Source organism: Pieris napi, chromosome 14 (genome assembly GCF_905475465.1).
Source record: "Pieris napi chromosome 14, ilPieNapi1.2, whole genome shotgun sequence".
Classification (NCBI taxonomy): domain Eukaryota; kingdom Metazoa; phylum Arthropoda; class Insecta; order Lepidoptera; family Pieridae; genus Pieris; species Pieris napi.
Window position 1 is genome coordinate 7,080,341 of NC_062247.1, and position 22,275 is coordinate 7,102,615.

At 33.7% G+C, this 22,275-nt stretch overlaps 1 protein-coding gene across 3 annotated transcripts in view; it reads left to right on the top strand.

The window, feature by feature from the left end:
• LOC125056083 (gamma-aminobutyric acid type B receptor subunit 1) overlaps positions 1-22,275 on the top strand; it is a 111,105-nt gene that overhangs the window by 56,755 nt on the left and 32,075 nt on the right. For all 3 annotated transcript variants that reach the window (XR_007118003.1, XM_047659018.1, XM_047659017.1), the window contains exons 2-6: positions 2,664-3,191; positions 4,185-4,319; positions 6,424-6,594; positions 12,770-12,986; positions 20,198-20,366. Coding sequence is in view for 2 of the 3 variants with exons in the window: in XM_047659018.1 (XP_047514974.1) it covers positions 2,679-3,191; positions 4,185-4,319; positions 6,424-6,594; positions 12,770-12,986; positions 20,198-20,366 (1,205 nt within the window). In the remaining variant the exon portion in view is untranslated. The remainder of the gene's footprint in view (positions 1-2,663; positions 3,192-4,184; positions 4,320-6,423; positions 6,595-12,769; positions 12,987-20,197; positions 20,367-22,275) is intronic.

A 22,275-nucleotide genomic window follows, 5' to 3' on the forward strand; every position in this document is an offset into this window, starting at 1 on the left:
AGAACATACGGACTTACGGACGTACCACACGCGCTCGCGGTGGAGAATCCCCCTCTCGGCATCCAACAGGATCCAAACTCCTGTTACATAAAAAAAAATAGTATTCGAACATATTGTAGGAGACAACACAGTTGTTTTTTACTAAACGTCTTAGTGAACGTTACAGATTCATGACATTTTTTTAAAGTTTTAAATAGAAAAAATCTCATCGTTGGCTCAAGAAAGCGCGAAGCATTTTTATTCATAAATTTATGTCAAATTGAAATCTCAATCTTAATAAAATGAATATTTATCGATAGAGTGCTTCTATTCAATGAAAGTATTGATTACGAACGGCTTCACGGCATCATTTATCAATGTTTATGGTTGGAAAATTAAGGACGATGTTTTGATGACATATGTTTTTATAGTCTAACGACAAATTAGATAAAAGCGATTAAGATTTAAAGGTTATCAAATTTTACATTTAGATTATTTTGTTAAATGACTATTTAATTATAAGTTAGATATTTACATTAAAATAAAGATTATATTACTTTTCCTTCGGGTATTTTGAAGTCGGTTAGAGGTTAGTGTCAGTCTGTTGACTTTATACATACATTTAATAACAACCGAGATGTTACTTCCAAGATTAAATCACGAAGACAAAGTAAAGTTATTATATTTTAATAACTTGATAGTAACAATTTCACTTAGGCAAAATCAAGTTAATGTTAGTGGAAATTGCGAGATGGAAAAGTTCTTAATGGCGCGTTATTTGATCCCTTTTGCGGCAATGACGCGCTCTACAACTTCCTAAGAAAGGAAGTCATCAATCAGCTGGGGATGAACTTAATCGCGACGTTTAGGAACTAATATAAAGTGATACATCACACGATTATGATTGATAACATTATTGAAACAATGCAGTTTGTTTCTTATACTTGCATCGCTTTATACGAGTAATACACTTTTCACTTACGTAGAAGTAGCGCTCTCACTATTCTTTTGCATATTACGATTTATATATTTTAAATTTTAGATTAAATTCAACAAGCAAATGTAAGGTACTAAATGATATAGCTAATGAAATAGCTAATGAATAGATAATGTCGATCACTTGGATCGACATTATCGGGAATTGCCAAACTGACAGATTCCTAGCAAAACTTTCAGGTAATGGCAGTTTGTATTTGAGGCCCTTTGCCATGGACACCATTTTTATATTCCATTATAAATAATAGATTTATGATATTTACTTAATATCATTAAGATCTATTATTTAGTAGGTGAGAGATGGAACCAATTTTATATAAGAGGTCCTTGAAAAAAAATGTATATAATTTATTTATAATTATTTCTGTATAAAATTTTGAGTGTGTATATTTTGTAAAATTTCAAGGAATAAATGAGGCTTGATTATTGTTATTATTATCTTATAATCATAATATAAATAATACAATAGTGTGAAACCGAAAATATATACCTATATAATCTTTATTGATTACAACCCCGACGCGTAGGATTGAGCTCGATACGAAAGGACTGGCTTTATATTGGAAATTAAAAGAGGTTCCGATAATACCTATCTCAGTTATATTACTTCTATCCAATATTCCAATAAAATATATTAGTTAATAGATACGATGGATCTAAGCTATCTTGAGATTAGTTCTAAGTTCAATGCTAACATGACGCGACTAATCGGAGATTGCGGATACTTTAATATGACTGCTATTGACTGTTCAATAACAATAGATTGCACTTTGTGGACTATAAAAAGAATTTAATATCGTTCATATTGAAAAATATTGCCTTCTACGCAAACTGACGCAGTAGTTAATTATGTATTTTAATTATGAGGCAACTTAGCGGTGGGAATATTTATTGTTATATAAGACTCATTAAAGTTCGTCTACTAGATTTCTGGTTTAAACGTCATGAAGTACGTCTTCTCTAAGATAAATTAGTTTGATAGTACTTCGATGTGGTACCCCTAGTTACTTAAAGCAAAATTTTATGTTCCTCTCTGGCGGTAGTTTTGTTTTGCGTTCCTTAGACAACCTAATTCTTGAAACTCCCTCTCATAAAACTGAGTTCTATCACTCCTCCTTCACTGTGCAAAGTATCCTGATATGGAATTCCTTACCTATTCATATCAGATGAGCTCAGTCTTTAAATTTACTTTAAAAAAATCCTTTTTGATCATCTTTTTTCTGCCTCGTGATTAGCTACTACTTATATATATTAATTGTGAGTCAATTAACCTTAAGCTTTAGATTTTATTTTTATTTAATTTTAGTTATAGTTGCATGTTATTTTTAGTATCCTTTTGTTTATTAACTATGCATCTCTTGTTCTTTACCCTCTGTAGGTGTTTCTTTTTTTCTATTGATCCATTCTAGGGTTGCCTGGAAGAAATCGCTTTTTAGCGATAAGGCCGCCCGTTGCCTAATAACCTACTTACTTTTCGTTTTTTTTCTATGTATAATAACGTGTGTTATGGCAATGAAGTATAAATAAATAAATAAACGCTAACGTGATTTTTTTTAAATGATATTGTTAAGTGATTTAAGGTTTTAAAACTTTGAAAAATGTGGCTTTTAGTGAAAAAGCGTAACGTATTCTGTACAAATGCGTGCAAGGTGTTATATGACAGTAACAGGTGGGATCTTTTGTTGCAGGACAGATGATGGAAAATGAGAAAGGCGAACAATGACAGCATGTCCCCGCCGCGAGCGATGACCCTGGGCGCCGGGGGTCGCGAGCCGGTCCACAGCGCGCGCCGCCCGCCAACGCCGCCCAAACACACGCTTATAAGGCTACTACACTCATTATGTATTATACGCGACATCACATTGGCGCGAACACTGAACTATAATTTTCCAAAACACCCCCTAGTCAAATTAAAAGAAAGCTTTCGAACTAGTGTATATTTTGTAGTGAAAACTTTAGTGCAATTATTCGTTGTTGCCAAGTGTACCGTGCGTGACAAACCTTGGGTAATACTTTTACTGTGCTGTTTCTCCACGTGTGAGGCGAAACGGGATGACGACTTGCATATAGGTGGGATCTTTCCTATGGAAGGGGAGGGAGGCTGGCAGGGCGGCCAAGCCTGCATGCCTGCCGCTGAGTTAGCACTCGCAGATGTCAACGCGAGGTCTGATTTGCTATCGGGATTTAAATTACTTCTTCACAGCAACGATAGTAAGGTACATACTGTTAACCTATTTTGTTTTTTTTTGGGATTAATAAAATATATTTTCGTAAGCAACAATTCGTAACTAAAATATAAAGGGAGATTTTTTAAGTTTTAAATTACAATACTATTACTGAAAAGGCGCTAATACTGTATTGTAATTACTCCCTGTAGAAAAGAAAATTCGCATGTCAACAAACATTGATTGGATTTCACTCTCACTTTTGAAAACAGCATATTTTATTTGACGTTGACATTGATATGTAAAGAGAAAAGTAAATGATTAAAGCGAGGCTGCGAGCTGTCAGGTCATAAGTTTCCACGGCGAAAATCCCAATTACAGTTTCAATCAACGGAATGCTCATCGCATTGCTCAGTCGAGTGATAAACCTGATCCATTAGGTGTGAATAGTGCCTCCGTAAACCTGGTAATTAGCAAAAAGGTTTTACCTCCATAAAAATCTACAATCGAAGATTTACTCAATAACGAGTGAGCCTGACGTTCGAATCAATTATTGAAAATTTATGAACGGATCGTGGAAAATTTTATACGATAGAATTTCCGAATCGACTAAGTGATTTCCGCTGATATCAATTGAGAAATGATTGACATTCGTTTTAGCTTTTGCAACTTTGTTAGTTCAAATATTTCTATGGAAAAGTTAATGACAAGATTTTGTGAATATGGTATTTTCGCTGTACCATTTCTTTTGATCTGTAAAAGCGTAGACACACATATCTGTATCTATAGCGATATTAATCAGTATTTTTTACACGTGACATAGTGCCTATAACGGTTTCGTCGCGCGTTTTTAAATAGGCGTGAGTGACTTTTATGAATTTTTACGTCCTTTATAATGGCAAATTATTAAAACCTAAGTGATTTTTTAAACTTAAATGTAATTAAATGAATACTCAAGATTATCGTGTTGAATAAATTTAAAAATAACTTCATAATTATTTTAAATTTTTAATAACTTAAGCCTAACTAGACAAACATTTTCAGTGCGAGCCAGGGCTTGGAGCGAGTGTAATGTACAATTTGCTGTACAACCCTCCACAAAAGTTGTTACTACTGGCTGGCTGTTCTACCGTATGTACAACTGTTGCTGAAGCGGCCAAAATGTGGAATCTAATGGTGGTATGTTTTAAATATAAATTGATCTTTTAATTAATTTCCAGTTTTTAAATCTCTTCTGTATACTACTATATACTAGTATGAGCCGATTTTTTGGTTCTCAGATATGCTTGTTTCCTCCTCTATTAACAGCATGAGCACTTATTCAAGCATGAATAGAAGAACCCATTGGTGTAGTCGGGTTTTGAAATGGCATCCAGCAACAATGAGAAAATTTATTAGCATAAATTACTAGTAAAATAACAATAATTTAAAGCACAATTTATTCAACGCAATCTATTCACATGTTTATCGTAAACATTTCCCAAAGTTAGTTCATTTTCATTATTCAAACGATGTTTGCATAACAATTCATGAATTAGCTTCGAAACCAAATATCTCATTTTCTATGTCTCATTAATTAAAGGAATGTTAATTTTATTAGCAAAACAATTGTTTACGAGAATTATTTAGATCGATAACTCCTTTCGAAATTTTCTTCTTGGTGCAATAAAGAAAAACTAAGATTAGGCCCGAAGCTCTACCCAATGACCTATTCAATAATATATCCTACGCTTATAAGTCTTATCATTCTCCTTACTTATAAAAACGAAATCACTTAAGTTCGCCTTGTATCTGCACGTCGCGCGACGTGAATTGCATATTTTAATATTTCTTTTAAATCCCTGAGTGTGTTTTTTTTTCTTGCACGACGTCTAAACTAAATATTCATAACTCATTGGCTATGTTAGAAAGAGATACGATGTTTTGTAAAAACATCGTAAGTTTTAAAAGAGGACTGAACACCGGCGGGTCTAGTGCGGCAAATGTCGAGTACTTACTTTTTCGCTGTTCCTTCATGTCAATTGTATTTCTTTAATGTTATTAATTTGAAAAAATTAAAATTTTGGTCACTTTGGAGACTCTTGGGGCGTGTGGTTCAAGGGCACAGACGCTAATTAAAGATTTAAGTTGGCGCCTGGTAGATAGTACCGTTGACCCCAAAGCGTATGCCGAGCATAAGTATCGCAGTACAGCGAGGAAATGCTGCGAGCAGTAAAGGTATACACACAAACTTAAAAAGTAGGGTGCCACCTTTTAAATTTGTTATAATTGTCTATTTAATAATTATTAATACTATGTAGGTTAAGAATATTTTAAATCGAATTATTATTCAAATGTTGGCATGGGGATTTTATTAAAGTACCATGGCGAGGCCCTATATTTCTTTAATTTAATATACATACACATATATGGTAATGTAAATCGATGCGTTACATTATAAAGTAATAAAGCACGTATTGGTAATGCCATTTAAACCACATAATGGCTTTTAATTCTAACAATGACGTTAATTACGCATAAAACGTAAATTCACATGAGCTCTTCAAATTTACGATTTCAATTCGAATGGGTACTAACGTACATTATTGTATATGAAAGTAATGCGTTTTATCTGTGTAAAACTAGGACAAATTATCCTAATGGTAACTTTGTTATATGACCATGACGATATGTATGTGTTTCGACATATAAACCAGACGTTTTATCTAATAGATATTTAAGATAATAATAAAAACGGTTCTGTGGCTCTACAACTCTATGGCTTGAGCTCAGATTGCATACCATTGTTTGACCATTTTTATTTCATAGACAAGTAGGGGATCGACCTTCAGTCTGACATATGCCCATTAATCGGTGTAAGGCATGCTGTTTCTCACTATGCTTTTTTTCACCGTATGGCAAGTAGATAGACAGTCCATTGGTGCTCACCTGGGGGGGATCAAACCACTACGACCTTAAGTATGAGAGTTGCACGCTGAAGCCACTAAGCCAACACTTTTTTTGTCAGTTTTTACCGCCCACCACCACTATGTGGAACCAGCTGCCCACTGAAGTTTTTCCAAACCAATTCGACTTAGCGTCAAAGCGTTCGACTTAGTCCAATCGTCGTATCAATTCTTAAAAGGCCAGCAACGCACTCGCGAGCCCTCTGGCATTGAGAGTGTCCATGGGCTGCGGTATCACTTCAGGTGTGCCTCCTGCCCGTTTACCCCTTGTTCTATAAAAAAAAAGATAACGTTAAATATTATTGTGTAAACCGGGATTTATGAAAATGTTCTTACAGTTATGCTACGGAGCGTCTTCGCCAGCTCTGTCAGACCGGGCACGTTTTCCGACGCTTTTCCGAACCCATCCGTCGGCAACGGTTCACAATCCAACGAGAATCAAACTAATGCAGAAGTTCGGATGGTCTCGCATCGCTATACTACAACAGGCTGAAGAAGTTTTTATATCTGTAAGTATTTGACTTTAACACATAATTGTGCGTAATTGCCATTATACTAGCAAATAACCTAAGGAAATTTACATTCTAAGGTCGATTTCAGTTAATAAAATGAAATTTAATTGTCTGACGTTGTCTGTATATCGTGTAAAATCATACGCGTGAATTGAATTCTGGCAATTTATAAAATTAATTTTTCGATGAATTATTTAAAACAGATGTACACGGCCAAAAATAAGAAGTGGTCGGACGGAAGACAAGCAGTTCGCTTACTTTTTTTAATTAAATAAAGTTACATATGTAAAAACCCAGTGTTCTTGCTCTACCTACTCTTTCCAAAATCTATGTTTTGAGGAATACGTTCCCACTCTTCTGCAAAAACTCTATTTAGCTCCCTTATGTTTTGTGGAGCAGGTTGCGCTGATCTTACTCGACTCTTTAGAATCCCAGACATGCTTAGTTGGACTGAGTTCAGGACAGCGATGAAACTTCTTGTACGCTTCCACGTCGCCAGAACGGTACGGGCGAACATTGTCGTCCAAAATAATGGAATATTCCCCAAGAGCAGTCAATGCGGGTTGTGTATGTGGAATTAGGACTTCCGTTACGAACCGATGAGCATTAATGATCCATTTTCTACGAAAACCGTACTTCAAATTAATTGCTGCACTAAAAAATTATAACGGAGCCTCCGCCATTAGGCGGGATTTCTTTGAAACACACATCCGCATAGCGTTCCCGTGGTCTTCGCACCACTCTCCACACAAAGAGATTCTTGCTTCGTCGGGAAACAGTACTTCATTCCAGTCCTCCAGAGTCCATGAAGCACAGTTTCTAGCTGAAGTTGAGTTACACGGTGCTCACGGCGTAATTTAGGGCCCCGGGCTGGGCGGTGACTCCTGATATTGGTACCCGAAAGCCTCCTCCTTATCTCTTCAAGCCTACAGGTCCACAGTCTACAGGTCCACACTAGACAGCTTACGATTCCGCAACGGCTGACTCACCACAAAGCGCCCATATCTTGGTTCTGTGCATTGTTTTACCCCCGACGGGTCTTCTTTTGATAGCGTCGCCATGGGACACGTGAGTTTGCGAAGAACTTTCTTCAAGTAGGGCTATAATTTCACCGGCCCTTATCAGTCATATAACAAAGTGGTGTTTAATGTAAAAAGAAAGATTATCTCACTCGTTATAAGGTTTTTACATTTGTAACATATATAATGTGTAATTTAAAATATTCAAAAAATCTTCTTGTCTTTATTGCTGACCACTTCTTATTGTTCGGCCGTGTAGAACGGTTTTAAAATTTATAAAAAAAAATGCCAGAATTCATTTCACGCTTATTAATTTAATACGATATACGTCAGACAATTAATTTTTATTTAATTAACTGAAATCTATCTTAGAACTAAAACTTAGGTGGCCGTTTTTTTAGCAGTTTATTTAATATATACTAAACGCGGCGAACTTCGTACCGCTTAACAGCCAATGAGTGTCGCGTTACAGATAAGCTGAACTTTATTTATGATTTTAGGAAAGCAATACAATGAATACAAAACAAATATTAAGTTCACTATGCTTTTTCAATTCTGACATTATTCTACATTTTTAAATCCGATCGAAACATCTAATTCAATACAATCTTTAAGTTTTAGTTTACCATATCGGGAGTATCATTAAACATTTATAAAACCCATGAATATTTTGTATTAGATTTTTATTTCCATTTTCCAATTTTTGTGAAAAACCATGAAAATCGGTCCGGTCGTTCTCGTTTTATAAGTGTTTGAATAAACCGGACTTTGTTATATATATATAAAATATATACGTGAAAAATTCACACTATTATAAAATACATACTCACAATATACTACATAAATGTCGTAAACAAAAATTGCTAAACACCATTTTTCAATACAACAATATTTGATCTAAAATTTTATAGAACACTCATACAAATCCATCATTTAGGACACCATACACCTTGATACAAATACTATTTCTAAAACATTATTGTTCTGCACCGTTACCGTTGCCAGTAAAATTCAATATCGCTGGAAAAATAGGTCGGAATATAGATAAGGCTTGATATCACCCCTCTCAAGAACCTTACAAGTATGTTAAGATACCGAACTCCTTAGGAATTAATTTGGTGATATTGTTTTGTTTTCGCGTGACTTCAGCACATATTGTCTTCGAACTTGTAAAATGTCATGTACATTTTAATAGCTTGTAAATTCGTAGTTACATTTTACAAGTTTAAGTTAGTAAAAGCTCTTGAGGTATTACAATGAGATCTAAATATTGTTTCACACATTACATTGTAAAGTCCTTAGTGTAGTCTGGTATATTATTTTAATTTAGTAAGTTTGTTTTATGCTAGTAAAGTATGGTCGTAAATTAGAATGAATGGTAATCCGGACACACAATTGTTAGGTAAGCTTTGCTTAAAATGATTAATACATATGTAATTATTACGTATTATTTATTATTATATTTAGAATCACTGTACCGTTGATAATTGTAACCGGTTACGAACAGTATTAATTTAAAGTTTGGTGAAACATCGCAAAAATGTAACCATAAATTGGCTAAAGCGCTTACAAATATTACATAAGTCACTAAATTCTATCAAAAGTTGGTCTATAACTTACATAATAGTGTCACTCGTACTAAGCTTAGACATTCTCAATGCCATGTCGAAGTATTTTGGGTTATCTTTCATATCGATATTCATGTTACTTGAGCCAAGTCAATCTCGTAAAACTATTTTAGGATTAGAAATCGTGTCGTCGGGTCATAAATTCGAATCGAACTTGTTTTATATACGAGAAGGTTTGAATACTGAGACGATGTCTATTTTCATTGTAGTTCTTTGGAACATGTAACATCGAGGTAGAAATGTTACATATTATGTAAACAGTACAAATTCTGCGTACGTCAAGTAATTTCTTTCTATACTTTTTTCGAACATGTCTTTTGATTATAACTTAACGTTTTGGTTCATTTGGTAACACAACGGCCCTTCATAAAATTTTAAGCAATTGCATAGATTTTATCGCGGGCTTTGAGTGCGGCGACTAAAGAAGTTTTCACTTTAATAATTATAATTGCATAAGCTGGTAAAAAATGCTATGCAATAGCTTTACCGCGGCAGTCCCCGAGTGCCACACGTTTTTTTTTAAACCGGCATAGTGGGAATACCGTCGCCTTAGTAAGTAATAATGCTATTATAAGAAATCGTAATAAAAGTTTTTGTATTGTATTTTTATATCAATAAAGTGAAAGTAAATAATTAAATATATATTCTTCTACATTTAAACTACACGAAAGCGCTCGAGAAAATGCATCAACCAAATATAAGATTTTAGTTTGCAAAAATAGTGATTAGAAATAGAGAATTTGTTGGGTCAGTTGTTTTCCTATTTCACCTGCACTGGTTTGAGATTACTGCCCGAGAAATTGAGGAAAACATCTTATATCATTTAGTTATTTGACGTATTACAATTTTTCATGTTGTCGAGTATGTTATAAATAGATGTTAATCAAAAATGTAATATATAAACTTTCGATTACTTACATACCCAAAATGAATCATGACCTCCGAAACATGAAAACTCCGCCCGATCTTAAGCCACAGAAATCTGAGGTGGAGTAGTTGGTGTTCCTAGATATTCTTTTTTGACGATCTTTGCCCATTCTCTGAAGGCCAGACAACAAAGTTTTTTATTTACTGTATAATAAATATATTTTTTACATTTTTAATTACGTTGATATAAAGATTTACTTTAACATTGCAAGTTTTAAAGCAAATTTATAGAATAAATCTTAAGCTTCCAGAATAAAAATAACTAATTCAATATCGTAAACGATGCTTAGTAAATATTATTGCGTAAATGTTTACGTACATTTTCAAATATTTTCAACGAAATTCGCGACGCAAAATGAAAGCAACTTAGTACCCTTGTAATATATTTTCCTTGGGAGGTCGTATTCGTAAATCGCACTCGTCGTTGCGGTTCTGATTTAGGTTATCCTTACAATAAAATTCAAAGGGCAAAATTTTAGTGGTACTTTCTGAATCCAATTTCCACGCGGGTCGAAATTCAATATTCATTGGGATTATAAATTTCGTTGATAAAATCATATGATAATGAGAGCCAACTTATTACAGACATTGTTTTCTAAATCTGATTACGTTTTGAAGAAGCAAAAATTGCTGATATTCAGACCTTTTATTCGTAAACTGATGTATAATTATAAAAGAAATATCTTATAAAATTGAAAGAATTAGATAAAATTCAGACTGATTCAACTGTTATAGTTAGTAAGAATATTTGCAATTGACGTTATTAAATTAGATTATGGCATAGGCTTTCGTATAGTTAAACAATTAACAAAGTGGTCTGCGCTTAAGTAAAATTTAGAGATTTACATTGACGTATTTAAATTTATATTATAACTTGTTGTTTTATTTTCCAACAGATAATATTAATTTTAAAAAAAAATCCTATTGAGTAATTAAAAATTGCTCGCTGAAAATATATCAATTTGACATAACATAGCCCAGACATATTGCTCCTGACTTAACAGACGTGTGTCAGATCGCTGTCAGTTTTATGTTTTTTGTAAAAGATACTATTGACAGCTGAAAGAAATTCACGTGTAAGCCTGAAGATAAGACTTAAATAATGGTTAAAATATTTAAATTATTGTTCTTGCAAATTGTTTGTACCAAATATATAATTGTAAGGGTAATCGAAGTAATTCAGCCTATTTCTTGGCTTGTTCTTTATACCAGATCAATTAAAAACCCTGCTGGATAGCAAAAACGTTATATAAAAAACAATTATTATTAAACGTCAAGTTAATATATTTTTAAATTTATCTTTCCCTGAAACTGTAATTATACTATATAAAGCTGAATCTACGTTATATACGTAATGGTACGAATTTAGCCAAATTAACCTGTTATTTCTAAAGTCTTTTTAATCTCTTTATTTATTATATTTATTTATATCTCTACTGTATTATATTTTTTCCTTTTTACACGCTTTATATTAGCTTCACCTGTATGTATGTACATGTATGTAACCGACTCCTTCGGACTCGATTTTGACCCACTTTAAACGGACAGATTTTATTCAAATTTTGCGCACCTGTCAAAGATCGATGACAATGCAATAATCCGAAAAAAAATAAAAAAAAATTAACTAAAAAATAAAAAATAGATCATAGTTTAAAAGCCTAAATTAGGAATTATTTTTCACTTTTTAATTTGATGTGAATTTGACGTGTTTTTTAAACTATTATTTATTTTGATCATGACCTGTTGTTAATATTTAATTAAAATTTAACTGTAGACTACTGAGTACGTAAATAAATAGTTTAACGTGTAGTTTGATATAAATGAATAGTTCATATATACGCTTTTGTGCAAGTTTTCCGCGTAGGTAAAAATCTATTTCCCACTAGATATTCTGAAACTTTTTATAAGGTTAACGAGTGCTAGGTATAGTTCCATGGTCTATAAAAGCTCCGGGCCTTTTCACTGCAGTGTAATTAGAGCGCCTCTTTCCCATAAGAGGTTTTGGTTTTTGTGCCCTCTTTGTTCGTACTACGTTCGAAAATACCGCTTTTTTTAATCATCAGTTACATCGTAGTATTAATAACCTAAAATACCTTAAAATACTTTTTGTTTTATGTTAACAGAGGGACTTACCCAAAAATATAGAAATTAAATCTATAGACTGAAAATCAAACCAATTTTTAACGCACAAAACACGTGTGAGTAAAATTATAACAGTTATTACTTTAATATTTCTTGAGATATAATTGTTTTACAAAAAAGCTATTGTTTTTATACATTTTTACGTTTTAAGCTATATTAATCTCAAGTCTCCAAATTAGATTTTAGGGCCTATCCTCTAGTCAGGCTAGATTTGAGTAGTAATAATTATAGGAAACACTTTTATTAATAAAGTTGAGGGAAAATTTAATAGGTGAATGATTGACCCACTAGCTCTGCACATTTTAAAACCAAAAGGCCTTTATTATGTGGAATCATTATTGGCTTTATAAAACGCACCGTTAATAACGTGATATATTAAATAAAACCATAGTGTAAGTCAAAATCACAATAAAAGAGGTTTTATTTATGCAAATCTAAATATTTGTTTTTTTACAGACCGTAGAAGACTTAGAAGCACATTGTAAGATGACTGGAATTGAAATTGTTACGCGGCAATCGTTCCTTTCGGATCCGAGCGACGCAGTGCGGAATTTAAGGCGACAAGACGCAAGAGTCATTGTCGGCCTTTTTTATGTGGTGGCCGCGCGACGGGTGCTCTGCGAGGTCTATAAACATAAGCTCTATGGAAAGTCCTATGTCTGGTTCTTTATAGGTGAGTTTTTCTTATAATAAACCTATTTAAGGCAGATAAATAACCGACATAAGATATAATTTCGATTAATTTAACTTGACGATTCAAAAGTGTACTTGGTTACCCACTTGAATAAAGATATTTTGAGTTTGAGTTTATTAGTAACCAATGAACTATTTTTGGTTTTATATTTTTTTGCACTTCTTGCTTACCTTATCTAATTTAATACATATTTCGCAGTGGTTGCCTGGAAGAGATCGCTCGAAAGCGATAAGACCAACAGTTGCACTCCATTTCATTTAATTATGTTCAAGTTTTATTATGTTAATGCAACGAAGTATTAAAAAATAAATAAATTTAATTGAATGTAGTAATGTGTATTGTGTAGTAATTAGCGACATTTTCTCAACTACTGTAAACCAGAAGGATGGATGTCCGTTTGGCCGTTGGCCGGTGGATCAATACTTCATATACCAAATCAAAAAAGGAACATTAAAAAGAAACTGTGAAAAAATACATGTCAGTAACGAAGTAATACAAGGTTAAAATCGAATTCACTATAGACGTTTGAAAAGATACACCATTCAAAGAAAATTGTTGAAACCTTCGCAGGAACAATATGTTGCCAGTGATATTGTTTCACAGAACATAACACTACCGTAAGACACCAAAGCGTCCCTAAGCCATGTTTTAAGTTATAATCCTTAAAAACTCAAATGTCAACCATTAAGTGTGAAAATAACCCTGCACCTAATTCAAAGGGTTTAATTTACAATTCATTTAATCTAACGGCTTAATAAATGAGAATTATAAGAAAAACGACGTGGTAGCTAACATACTGCGCGCCATTTCTCTGTTTCTCACGTTATTACGTTTTATCGGCAAATGCATTAGTATGAGGTTATAAGAACTGCATTTTAGAAATTGGTTTAGTTAGGTTCGGTTTGAGTATTCAACAAAGTTGTTAGTTTAAATTATTTTATAAAATTCTCTTTAAAACTACTCTGTATAGAACTTCTAGATAATAAATATCATTATTACGCAGAATAAAGAATTACGTTCGTAATGTTTTCAACCATAGAGATTTTTTGTTATTCGTTTTTAATGTAACAAAGCATAAATAAATAGAGCGGTATTGGTTTATTTCAGCGAGCTTTTTGTAGTCTGTGGTCGTGCGATTGAAACGACGAATAAACTTTTCTTCCTAAGCGCAACTAACACTTGCTCGTACGTCGTGTGGCTCAGAAAGTTGATCACCTACAGAGAAATTATAAAAAATATGCCCCATGCTTATTGCAAGGCTACTTGACTCACAGTGTTGCTTTCGTCACCATAAAAAGGGAATTAATTCTCAGGAGAAGAGCAGTGTTGGCCTAGTGGCTTCAGCGTACGACTCTCATACCTGAGGTCGTAGGTTCGATCCCCGGCTGTGCACCAATTGACTTTCTTTCTATGTGCGCATTTAACATTTGCTCGAACGGTGAAGGAAAACATCGTGAGGAAACCGACATGTCTTAGACCCAAAAAGTCGACGGCGTGAGTCAGGCACAGGAGGCTGATCACCTACTTGCCTATTAGATTTAAAAAATGATCATGAAACAGATTCAGAAATTTGAGGCCAAGACCTAAAGAAGTTGTAGCGCCACTGGTTTTATTTTAATTCTCAGGAGAAAGGATGGTTATTTCATGGTCCCTGTATGCACTAGCAGACTACAGGGACTGTTTCATCTGCATGTTCCATTATAGGAGTTTCGTCTTCGGAAAATTCTTTGGTTTAGGACGTTGTGGCCCACGTGCCCATGGGCCTATAGCCATCTAGTCTCTAAATATCTAGTAATTTAACGCAGCTGCGACCCTAATGTGTTAAAAAAGAAATACTTATTAAAGGATACAATTATGAAATAAAAATTTCATCATACAAATGTGTAGTTCCAATAATTTAAAAATAAATTACATCTCCCCGTGTATTTTTTCTTTAATCAATTTATGAAACAAAACTCATAAAACGTCGCAGCGATAAAAACTGAATTGCAGTTATGCAAGAAAATTATACATTTTAATTAACTCTCTTTAAACATTTCCCTCATAAAAGTAATTGTTCACAGATGGTGCTTTAGTACCTTGTTATGTCTTTTAGGCCCGTATTTGAAATCATTTTTCAATGTTAAATAAATTCCTCTTTCCTGATTTCTCAGCAAGAGACTGTAAACACGAAAGTTGTAAAACGTTTCACGCCGTAAAAACATTTTATTTAAATGTTTAGCGGATAACAAAAGATGTTGATTCGATCAAATTGACAATATTGAAGTAAACAAAATAAAATAAATCAGATTACTGTATCTGTTGCATGATCATTTGTTTATCTAATATGCAAATTGGTGATCAGCCTACTGTGCCTGCCACACGCCGTCGACTTTTTAGGCCTAAGGCAAGCCGGTTTCCTCACGATGTTTTCCATCACTTTGCGAATGTTAAATACGCACATAGAAATAAAGTCCATTGGTGCACAGCCGGGGATCGAACCTTCGACTTCAGGGATGTGAGTTGCATGCTGAAGCCACTAGGCCAACACTGCTCTAGACAATATTGAAAAGGGTTTGATAAATCTTGAGAATAGATCCAAGCTTATCACGTTTTCTAATGCGTATGTTCTGGTATACGGTCCTTAATCGAACATCCAGGAGAAATGTTTATTCATGAATCTGATTTCAAATGTCATCGTAGTTTCGAATATTTGTATAACATAATTTATACGGTTATATTAAATTACTTTGAATATTGATAGGGAAGGATGATTTTTAATAAAGAGCGAAGCTATTTCATTAGGAATTATTTATGTCTGAAATTGAAAAATGTCCACAGTAGAATATTGTTGTTTGTATTACTCTTCAAATATTAATACATTATTGTAAATATCTATGTATTCTAATAGAATACATGTTGGCCTAGTGGCTACAGCGTGTGTCTCTCATCCTTAGGATCGTAGATTCCATCTCTGTCTGTGCACCGATGGACTCTATGAGAAACATCGTGAGGAAACCGGCATGCCTTAGACCCAAAATATCGACGATGTCAGGCACAGAAGGTTAATCACCTACTTTCCTATTAGAAATGATCACAACTGATACAGAAATTTGAGGCACAGAGCTTAAAAGGTTGTAGTGCCATTGGTATATATTTTAACAGTATAGTAATATTTCACAAATAAACTTCAATAATAATGCTGTCCAGGCCGGTGGCTGATCTCATTTATCACTGACCATTTACGCATTACATTTAGTGGACATATGTGTGCACAGACACCTGCTAGTACATAACTCTCATACTCTAATGTAGAGATGTACTGTGATGTTACGAGCAGCTTATTCTTCCCTGTCCCCCGTTAAAACATCGCCTTCCTCACTACCGTTTTTCAATTGTTTTTAATATTTTAAGACCTGAAAAATCAGAAGCTACTATACTAACGACGCTGTTTAATTTGAATTACAACAAAATTTTGTATTTAATTTAATTTGTCGTATGAAAAGTTAAAAACTAATCCACCATCGCATTTATAAACACGATAACAACGGTCTTTTTAATATCGACATCAATTAATCAGACTTATCAGACAATCCTCTTAACGACGAATCTAGCAGATCAGCGATCATTAAATGCGTCGAGGGAATTCATTTTGAACTCATATTTTATGTCTGAATTGAATTGTAATACATAAAAATATATGCTTATATTTAAGGAGACTAGATTTGCTTTTCTCTAATGGATAAATGGGTGATAACAGCTTCGATACGTAACATTTTATAATATTACTAGCTGATCCGGCAAACGTCGTTTTGCCATGTTTATCATTTATAATATAAAATAGGGGTAGATCGTAGAGGGATGAAAATTAGGGGTTGTATGTATTTTTTAATGTTGTATCAAAAAAATAAAAATAAAAAAATTTATCAAAAAATTAAAAAATAAATTAGGGGTGGACTACCCTTAACATTTAGGGGGATGAAAAATAGATGTTGTCCAATTCTCAGTTATACCCAATATGCACACAAAATTTCATGAGAATCGGTCAAGCCGTTTCGAAGGTGTTTAACCACAAACACCGCGACACGAGAATTTTATATTTTAGAGATTTTCTTATAAAAATTGTAGTTACTAAACATGAATCATTTAATCATGCTACATACGTATAATTTGTATGTACAAGTTATGCCCCTGTGGCAGTGTACCTTTAACGCTGGCACCATTTCCTCGCTGTATTGCGATACTTATTCTTTGAGCCAGGATAGCACCAGCTCTGGGGTCACCGGTACTAACTACCAGTTACTAAACTACATATAAACATCCCAAATATTCAATTTTAAAACTAAAAGGTATCCAGACAATTAAATCTTAGCCATGCAAATTAAATCCACAGGACAGGAGTAAATATAAACTAACTATAATAAATGCCTTCTGACATTCACAAATTCTATACTCAAATAATAACTATTTTAGTTAGAAGGCAAAGAACGGTTTTTTGGACTAATGAGTTAAAAAATGTGTCCCATTCTCTACCAGAGGTCTAATTTTTACACCGAAAACTATTGAATCTTTCTATTACCGTAGTAGCCTAATGTATAATTCTGAGAGTGCTCATCAAGCTAAGAAACACAGTAGATTGACCTAATTACTGTGGTACGGTTAACCAAAGGAATTATTATGCATTTAACGTCCTGCACACCCAGTACCTTGTTGCAGACTAAATATATGTTAATAACTCAATTTGGTAGGCGAGGTGTTGTACTGTAATATATTATTTAAATTTTGTAATTGAAAATAAAGCTATGACTCAGTAAAAGCTCCAGTATAACAAAAATAATACTCAATAAAGAAACAGTTTCTAGAAAACCATTGAAATAATTTGGTAATAAAATAAATAAACATATAAGGAAATTCTAAATACAAAATAACATTCGCCAAGCCACTGAATAATCAAAAGCAAATCTAACAATACAAAACAAAAATATCGACCATACACATAGGGAAAGACAACAATTCCCGTAGGGCGTGTTTGTTATCGAAATAAATAATGCATGCTTCGAAATCCTACCTCATTGAGATTCATAATCTCGCGACGATTCGTTTGCCCGTTTGTGGCTGTGGCAAAAGTAAACAAAATATTGTAATTGTTTGCTTTTCTCTAAATATAAAATCCGTTACGCCATTAAACGTAATAAATTTTGTACTACATTAATTTTCTACAGTATTTAAACCACGTTGCTGACATAAGTATTACCATTTTTAAAATCAACGATACATGTAAACATGTACCATCCGTATCACATTGACGTCCGTCGTTCCACAACTGAGCTTTCTTATAGCAGTTTATGCCGCGCACCACCACTATGTGGAACCAGATGCCTACGGAAGTATTACCAAACCAATTCGACTTAGGGTCCTTCAAGAAAAGAAAGTAGCAATGCTTAAAAGGGCGGCAACACACTTGCAAGCCTTCTATCAATGTGCGGCGGTATCACTTAACATCACAACAGATGAGCCTTCTGCCCGTTTACCTTCTGTTACATAAAAAAAAGAAAAAGACTTGGGATTTTTCGCACACGCCCCAATCTCCAAAAGTTTTATTATTTCTATGCTCTTTTTATAATGTTACGTTGTATTTATAGTCTTTCCAAGTATATATTAGTATGAGTACTACTATATAATTTCCTTTAATGAGGAAAATCTATAAATCTTTTGTGTCTTAACCTTTCTGTACATACAAAACTCTTATTGTTTTAATCAACACTCCGCCGATAACTCAAGTCCAGGAACACGTAAAAACAAAGTCTTATAAACAGTGGCCGTAGATTCGTACCTTAAGCCTTTATTGATGAGTTGTCTTGACATAACGGTTCTTTAAAAAGACAAACTAGAAAATCCGGCACCTCTATACCGATTTTGGCATTGTGCCATCGCTGTCATTCCAAGATAGCCAGGTTATCAGCATCCGGTCGACTTTACCGAAATTCTTGCTATTTTCATAACGCCCTCTATGTATCATGTTTTGCGATAAACTGTGCTGACTTCCGCTTATTATTCATCCAGTTTATGATCTAGCAAGACATTTTAGTATTCCTCAAATGCGACAACGGAGGACATTTCTCTTTTGTAGATGTATTTATTTCTTCAGGGATTGTGCTTACGTAAAACCTGTCATAATATCAGTGACTATTTAATCTTAATACTATTATCACGTAAATAATATATTCCTATTTGAAAAGCAGTCTCAACAAAGAACTGTCCTTTTAAATAATTTCTAAGCAAGCCGTCTATGGCCGCCCCTTTCGATTTTTATTCCATGAAGAGAACTTAGTTATATGAATAAACGTGATATACGACAAAATATATTTTTAATTAGGACATAATTAACCTTTTAATCTCAGTTTAAGTAAAGTTCAACATACTACTTTATGCAATACAATGTTTTCCGTCACTCCGCCACTTTCCCTGTAGCTACGACTTGCACCAGGATTTAAAAAATCCGTAGTGGTTGCAACCAAATTTACCGCGCATTATGTTGTCCCCATTGAACGCCCACTGAATTGCCTGATTTGGGATCCTTCAAGAAAAGTACCAACTGGCGAACATTCTGACGTTCTGAGTCAGTATTCCATAGAGTGCCTATTTGTATAACAGTATATTGGCCCACTTACATTTAAGCTTCTAAGTGGTGATGTGTTTATGGTGCAATGTCTGAGAGGAGATTTAAGACCCTCGCCCAGAATTTGGTTACATTAATGCTTTAAAGCATTCCGAATTACTTTCGAAATCGTATTTAACTGTCATGTTAACACCTAAAAACTTTCTTTAATATAAAATGCTTAGAAATATATAGCATCATTTTAAAAAACATTAATAATATACCGTTCATAGACATCTATATAGTCGATAATAATATTCTAGTTCTAGTTATAATAGAAATGGTTCGATCAATAATATTTATTAGCATATAGGTCAAAGCTCCATATTCGACAAACGTAACTTAGTTTAGGCTATATGTCACCTGTGAATTTCAATAATTTATTTGTTTATGAAAAGCATACAGGACCAAGAATGCAAATATTACTGGAAAACAAAAAAATACAAATTTTCGCATCATTAAAACCAAAAGTAACATAAAATATTACGTTACTAAAGAAAGGTGATATTTAGGTAGTACCAATGACTTTATGATAATAGATGGAATATTCTAGGCTGGTACGAAGATAACTGGTTTGAAACAAACTTGGAGCGGGAAGGTATCGAATGCACAGCTGAGGAAATGCGGGAGGCGGCTGAAGGACATCTGACAACGGAGGCGCTGATGTGGAACCAAAACTCGAATCAGACCACCATCTCAGGAATGACGTCAGAGGACTTCAGGTAAGTACGCTTCGCAGGTTACGTTTTGTGCCTGGTCCATGTTGATTTTTGTTAATAGATATGACTATTACCTCAGAATATTTACTGTGTTAAGTTCTTACATCTTAATATATATAAATTACGTGTCACGTTGTTTTTCCGATTTCAATCAAATATGCACACCGTGTGCAGTTCTCTCTGTGATCTAATTTAAAAGATAGGATAGCTTACATCTCAATTTATACCCGCAATATTATTTTATTACAAAATATTTGTTTATTATTTGATAGTCACAATTCTAATATATGGCGCTGTGTTGAAAGTACCAACGTTTCAAATAAGCTACAATTTAATGGCATTACCACCAAAAAAGCATGGTGGTCCCCATGACTGTTGTTCTCCTACCGTTTCTTAAATAGGTTACTACTATGTAATACATATAACTAAAACCTTAGCCATAGCAACACTTGGCCGGTCTGCTACTACATATAAAATAAAATGGCGCACAACCGGGATTCGAAGAGAGTTGAGAGTCGCACGTTAGAAACTATAACACTCTGTCCTGCGTCTGCTGCCGTCATTACATATCCAAATAATAAATACACATTAACCGCGTCTATATTGTAACTATAAGAAATATAAAAGAAGATTAAATCAAAAACATATTTATCCTTTTAAACTTTACATAAAAAACAATACAATGTCGAATTACGTTGACTGTGTGTTAGTGCGTGTAGGTTTGTTAACACTATTACATATAACCTTGTTAATAGACACCGAAACTTTTGATATATACACCGTTCTATACTGACTAAAATCCTTTAATATCTAAATAACATTCGCATATTCATGAAATTATCTTTGACTTGTGAGTGAGTTTCACAAATCTAATTTTGTGTGACAACGATTTCTTTTGTACGAAAATAGAGAATGGGGTGCGACGCATTCAAGCATGATAGCAAATAAAACCGCTTGTCACAAGTTTTACGTGCCGGGCGATGTTACATAATTTTCTATTCTGTTTGCGTATCAGGTATAAGTAGGTAGATAAAGCCAAGCGCATGTGAGATTTGACGTGTTTTAATTCGATATATAAAGTAACTGCGTATATGTATCCTACTAATAAAGCGAATAGTCGGGAAATGAGATCTTGAATTAAATACCAACAATTCAATGCGAGCTTTAAATAAGACATTATATGGTAATAATAAGCCTTTAATTTACAATTGGTTATTTATGTTTCACTATTTATGAGTTGGTAGTATTAGAAACTTATTTACATTAGGTTTAAAAATAGCCTTTATTCGAGTACCATAATAAGGATTGAGTTTATAATATATAATTAACAAGACCTCCGACGGAGTGAAGGACTACTCTAAATTTTTCCATTTGTCTCTCATCTTCGCTACTATTTTCCAATCTTTCACCGATATCTCTTATATTTCATCTTCCCATGTTTCTGGTGCGCATCTTCTCTTTTTACTACCCACTGGGCCATTCCAAGAAAGGATATTTGTAACCCATCTATCTGTTATCACAACGCGGACAATGTGACCGGCCCATTTCCTTTTTTGAGATTAAGTTAATATGTTGTTAAGAAAGTGCCTCACACATTTCCTTCCAATGTGAAAAGTCAAAATTAGACTCTCATTGATAGTATAGAAATTAGATTATTACGTTGTGTACTCATTTATCACGAAGGCATGATTTGAACATCATTTAGTACACATTCATCTTTGTTTAATATGATGGATGAAACAGTTATTTGAATACAGTATAATAAGACCTGTGTTCAAGTTGATTAAAGTCTCAGTTCCTATCCCAGGATTATTCTAAAAGCCCCTCAGATCCCTCACTTTAGTACGTTTGTACCTAAAAACCCTTGTCTAAAGCTAACACCTAAAAACCACTAGAATTTATTATTCCAAGT